This window comes from Alexandromys fortis, unplaced genomic scaffold (assembly GCF_014885135.2).
Source record: "Alexandromys fortis isolate MF-2015 unplaced genomic scaffold, M_Fortis_MF-2015_v1.1 scaffold_158, whole genome shotgun sequence".
In the NCBI taxonomy this organism is placed as follows: Eukaryota; Metazoa; Chordata; class Mammalia; order Rodentia; family Cricetidae; genus Alexandromys; species Alexandromys fortis.
In genome coordinates, this window is record NW_026068039.1 from 510,171 (window position 1) to 516,170 (window position 6,000).

A 6,000-nucleotide genomic window follows, 5' to 3' on the forward strand; every position below is an offset into this window, starting at 1 on the left:
TGGATGCATGGATGGGTGAATACTTGGGCAAAGGGTAGGTAGCTAAGTGGGATGGATGATTGGTGTATAGGTGAGTGGGTAATGGATAGATTGATGGTTTGATGGGTTTGTGGGTGGGTGGGTGGATGCATGAGTGGGTGGATGTATGAGTGGGTGGATGGATGGGTGGAAAGGTAGCTAGATAAATAGATAAGTTGATGGATAAGTGAATATATATGGATGGATGGATATCAGAATTCCAGAGCTTCAGAGGTAATGGTAAGAACTAGAGATAACAAAAAGGAAAAGGAAGCCATATTGCATTAGCCTCTTCTCCCAATGCATCACAGGACACCAGAACAAAAACACAACAGTAAAAATTCCAGGTGATCCTTCAGGATCTTCACACACCAAGATCATATGGCCATCCAACAGCCAGATCCCTGGTGGGTGGGATGAGTAAGTGATGAGTTAAGAAAGGCTAATCAGAGGCCCCTCAACCCTCCTCAAAGGGAACATACAGTCTGCACCTGACTCTGTTCCTGTAGAATAATACTCTTGTACACTGTAAAGATTGGTCATTTGTATTAGTTTAATAAAACGCTGATTAGCCAGTAGTCAAGAAGAAAGTATAGGAGGTGCAACCAGACTAGGAGAATTCTGGGAAGAGAAAAGGCAGAGACGCAGTCATCATCCAGAAACAGAGGAAGCAAGATGAGAATGCCTTACTGAGAAAAAGTACCAAGCCACATGGCTAAACATAGATAAGAATTATGGGTTGATTTAATTTGTAAGAGCTAGTTAATAATAAGCCTGAGCTAATAGGCCAAACAATTTATAATGAATATAAGTCTCTGAGTCTTTCTTTGGGACTGAATGGCTGCAGGACTTGGTGGGACAGAAAAATTCATCTACACTCTGTCCTCACCTGTGCTTCAGAGGAGCACATGGAAGTCATCTGTATGAAAGCTGCATGAGGGGACAGAACCAATGGGAACATCTGGGGGACTTGGTTAATCAGGGAAGTGCTATGGCAAGGAGGTATCTTTGGTCTGTGAGAGGGGGAGCAACAGGCAAGGGAGACCTGGCTGGCCCAAGCTGGGAAGCAGAGAAAAAACAAAAGAAAATGAAGGAAAAACAAGCATCTGCCCTTTCTATCAGGATACCCTCTGGACAGCCTCTCAGGATAGACCTGGATTCCTATTCTTCTGAGAGCTACCTCTTGAGTCAGGTCAGCCCCATGCAGAGGTAGCAGAGGCAGAGAGAAGGGTGGGAGAGTGGGAAAGAAACGGGTGTACCTCATTCCACACGGGGTTCACGCTGTTCTTGATGACTTTGGTTCTCTTCTTCACCCCTGTGGGAGACAAAGAAGAGAGAGTGGAGACACATCCGACTGGAGCCCATCCACCCTTCTGGGTTCAGCTGCAGGACCCCTCCACTTTGGACTCAACTCCAAAGAAAAGTTCGTGAAATCAGCATGGCCTCTGAACACCTCCTAGGAATGCCCAATGGCTGTCATATTTCTCTTATCAGTTTTGGGGACCACTAAACAACAGTATGACCAGAAGGACTTTTTTGTTTGTTTGTTGTTTGTTTTTTCAAGAGAGGGTTTCTCTGTGGCTTTGGAGCTTGTCCTGGAACTAGCTCTTGTAGACCAGGCTGGCCTCAAACTCACAGAGATCCGCCTGCCTCTGCCTCCCAAGCACTGGGATTAAAGGCGTGCGCCACCACTGCCCAGCTTCCAGAAGGACATTTTTGAAAGGAAATGTTCAGTAGCAGGCATGGTAGTGTCTCAACACTCAGGAAGAAGACACAGGTGGACTTCTGTGAGTTTAAGGACAGCCTGGTCTATGTAGAGAGTTCCAGGCCAGCCAGCCAGCCAGGATACTGCCTCAAAAAAAGAGGAAGTGGGGGATGGAAAGGGGGAGAAGAGAAAGAGGAGGGGGAGGAAGAGGAAGAGGAGGAGGAGAAATAAAGGAAAATGTGTGAGCTGACTTCTCATGAGTTATGACATGATGGACATTGTCATTCCTACCCCTCTATTCTCCCAGCTCCCCCCACCCCCCACCACCTATGCTGCAGGTTAACCCAGGCCCCACTGTATTAGGCAAGCGTGCTACCACTGAACTACATCTCCAGCCCCTTGGTGACTTTTCAGACCTCTTGTGAAAATGAACACTGAGGGCTGGTGATGTAACTCAGTAGGTAGGGTGCTTATCTAGTATGCGCAAGGCCCTGCCTGGGCTTAATCCCAGCACTGTATAAACCAGCTGTGGTGCTGTGCTACTGCTCAGGAGCTGGAGGAGGACCAGCCATTCAAGGCCAGCCCTAGCTACAGAGGGAGTTTGAGGCTAGCCTAGGCTACCTGGGAGACTGTCTCAGACAGTTTTTTAAATGACACAAATAAAATTAATAAACAAACAGGCATAATCTTCCAAGAAAACACTCCATTTCTCCTTTAAAAAATACAAATTGTGTTACTGCATTTACATAAAATGTCCAGGGCAAGCAAATCCATAGATTAGATGTTTCAAGGGATAGAGTCTGGAGAAGGAGAACTGGGAGTGATTGATAGTTACGAGTTTGAGGAACAATGTTCTTGAATTAGATCATAATTGAGGTATAATTTTTAACCTAAGATCACCGAGAGTGTTCACTTGGTTTGTTCTGTGGTACTGGGAACTGAACCCAGGGTTGTGCTAACACTAGGCAAGCACTCTATTGCGGAACTACACATGGCCACATCCCCAGCCCATCTTTCTATTTTTGTATTTTGAGACGAGAGCTCAATCAATGTCTTAGGATGACCTTGAACTCCCTCTAGAACTTTAGATCCTCTTGTCTCAGCCCCCTAAGTAGCTGGGATTACAGATCTATGCCACCTGGCCCAGCTTAATTGGTTAAAATGATGGATTCAATTGTTAGTGAATTTTACCTGGGGTAAAACAAAAACTTGCCTTCCCCTCTGAGATGTAAAAAGGGCTTATGGGGAAAAAGGAGACCCAAGTAACCCTATTTGACCCATGAAGCTGAAGGAAAGCAGGTGGGTTTGGAGTGGATAACTAGAAGAACTGATGCTATGGTCTGAGAACTGACTCATGTGACCGTAGGTGACAGACGACTCTATAAAGGAAAACATTTAATTGGGGCTGGCTTACAGTTCAGTGGTTTAGTCCATAATTATCATAGTGGGAAACATGGTACTATACAGGCAGGCATGGTGCTGGAGAAGGAGCTGAGAGTTCTACACCTTGATCCACAGGCAGTAGGGAGTGAGCTGACTTGAACTTCTGAGACCTTAAAGCCCTCCCACACAGTGACACACTTCCTCCAGCAAGGACGTGGTCTCTCTTCATAGAGATAAAACCCTAACTCAGACACATGTTGGTGCACTGACAAGGCTGTTGTTTTTCAGAGGACAGACACCGTACCTCTTCATATTACCAACCCCAGTGTAATGGTCTGTCCTGTCCCTTTAAGAGACAAGCCCCTCCAACTCCCCCCTGCACTGCTGAGGCAAACAGATCTTCCTTCTGCTTCCAGTCTGAGCCCCTTCCTTTCCATCTCTCTCCCAAAGAGTCAGCTTTTGCCTCTTTCCCTTCTCCCCTTTCCCCTTTCTGTTTCTCTCTCTCTCTCTCTCTCTCTCTCTCTCTCTCTCTTTCTCTCTCTGCCTCTCTCTTCTCTTCCCCCTTCTCCCCTTTCCCCTTCCCTTCCATAACCCACTAAATAAATATCTAGCCTCACTCTGTATGGAGTGCCTATCCATGTCTCTGTCTTTCACCTGCCATGTGGCTCCCTGCCTAGGACCAGCAGCATAGTCTCATGGCATTCCTATCCGTATTGGTCTCTCACCCACCATGTGGCTCCCTGCCTAGGCTCTATGCCTAGGACCCACTGGTCCTCATGGCCCAAGGGCCACTCGGGGGCTCACTGCCTGGGACTGGCTGCCTTCATGGCCCGCGTGGTCTCATGCCCACTGCCTGCTGCAGCCACTCGGGGAACAGCGCCGTTTTATTTAAACCATAACACCCAGTTCAAAGTGAGGTGCTGTAGTCATTGGGCATTAAGTGAGTGGACCCTTTCCTTTCTGAAATTGCTGTGAGGTAACTTCCTCAGTAAGGAACAAAAGCATTGTTCTTGGAGGGCCATAACCTTCTTTACTGGCATAGGACGGTGCAGGTGAATGGAGAGGTCAAAGGAGGCACATGGGACCAGAGGCACGCCGAAAAGTTGTCTTCTCCATGTTGGCCTAGGCCTGCCTGGGTAGACTGCTGTGTTTCATTGGTGCCATGTTGCCGTGGCTTCCAAGTGAGCAGGACACTGGCTTTGGAATCACTTGACAAGGACCCTAGGGGCTATGAAGATGGTTTGTGAGTAAAGCATTTGTCACACAAACCTGGACACGTGAGTTTGGACCTCCTAGCACCCATGGTAAAAGTTAGATACAGTAATATCAATCCCAATGCTCCTAACCAGGAGGTGGATGGTGGAGATAGGAGAGTTGGGGCAGACCCTGTCCCAAACAAGCTGGAGGTGAGGGCTGACATCTGAGGCTATCCCCAAACATCTACAGGCATGTGGCACTGTGGCCTTAAAGAGCTTGGTGTTTCTAGGCCAGCAGTGCCTGGATCTGTGTCTACTGTAATGTTTTGAGGGGATAGGAGATGAAAGCTAAGTGTTCACTTCCCCTCCCCTATCAAGGATCCATTTCCTGTGGTCTCCAGAAGTAACATGGAACATTCCACATGCTGCCCTGCTTGGGTGGCCCACTAAGAAACTCATTTCCTAAGAAACTCTCTGCTAACATAATTAGGCAATATGCGTGACAGCCTTGGGCTAAGTCTTAAACCAGTTTCTACTTCCTGAAGATAAAGACAACAGAGGACTTGGTGGATTTTATGAGGTCCTGACCAGAAGAGTGGACTCTAAGACCCTTTGGGTAAGCTTGGGAGGAGTCACTTACGGGACTACAACCCCAAAGAAGAACAAGAAAACAGAAGATATTGAGGCTCAGTTGTCAAGTGTTTGCTGCACAAGCAGGAGGACCTGGATTCTAGACACAGAACACATGTAAAAAGCCAGGTATGGTAGCATGTGCTTGTAAGCTCAGTGCTGGGGAGACAGAAACAGAATTCCCTGGGGCTTGCAGGCCAACCAGCCTAACACAACTGAGGAGTCCCAGGTTCTGGGCAAAGAGACCCTGTCTCAAAAAGCAAGATGAAAAGTTCCTGAGGACCAATATCCAAGGCTGACCTAAAACTTACAAATGTGCATGTGCATGTGCAGGTGTGTGTGTTTGTACACACAATATACACAGAAACTCGAACTTTCTTTTTTAAAGGAAAGAAACATTCACAGATTCCTAACTCCTTACGCTCACCTTCACTTCAGTTTACTGATGATTTTAGTTCAGGAAATTTATGGCTTGTGCTTCACAGCGGAAGAGATGATTAACTGCAACCCAGAGAAAGACCCACAACACCCCAATCAGAACGCTGATAACAGCATACCCAGGAACTGATAATTTAGAGGCCTGGGTCTCCTCTGTTTCTACCGCCTAGAGCAACAAGCATAAACTCCAGACCTAGGCCCACAGAAACAGCAACTGGTGAATGTGCTGATCAGATCAGGAGCCACTAGCTTTCCCCTGACTCTTTACACAGGTTACCTGGTTACCAGGTTTCTCTATGCATGCTGGGAGAAAACAAGTGTTATGCTGATTTAAAATACAATCCATGTCCTATTCATAAGTTTACTGAAGATAAACTTTCTAATCTAGCCACCTAAAAATAAAGCTACTGCACTAACCTTCCCCTCTAGAATTCCCTGACAATTTAATTCCTTCTTAACTTACTTTCTCCACTAAGGAGTTGGCTAGACATGCACTAATCACTCCCTTTGAGCTGACAACCTCGGATCTGTGTGTGAGTGTGAAAACTTGTATCTGATTTTTATGGGGCAAAAGAATTACAGCCCTGGAACACGCTAGGGCACGGGAATTGTTAGTTATAAGGATATATA

General features: G+C 46.6%; 1 protein-coding gene across 17 annotated transcripts in view; it reads right to left on the reverse strand.

The window, feature by feature from the left end:
* The window catches only part of Dysf (dysferlin), a 197,870-nt gene that overhangs the window by 172,635 nt on the left and 19,235 nt on the right, over positions 1-6,000 (reverse strand). For all 17 annotated transcript variants that reach the window (XM_050165387.1, XM_050165383.1, XM_050165380.1 and 14 more), the window contains exon 2: positions 1,278-1,333. In XM_050165387.1, coding sequence (XP_050021344.1) covers positions 1,278-1,333 — 56 coding nt within the window. The remainder of the gene's footprint in view (positions 1-1,277; positions 1,334-6,000) is intronic.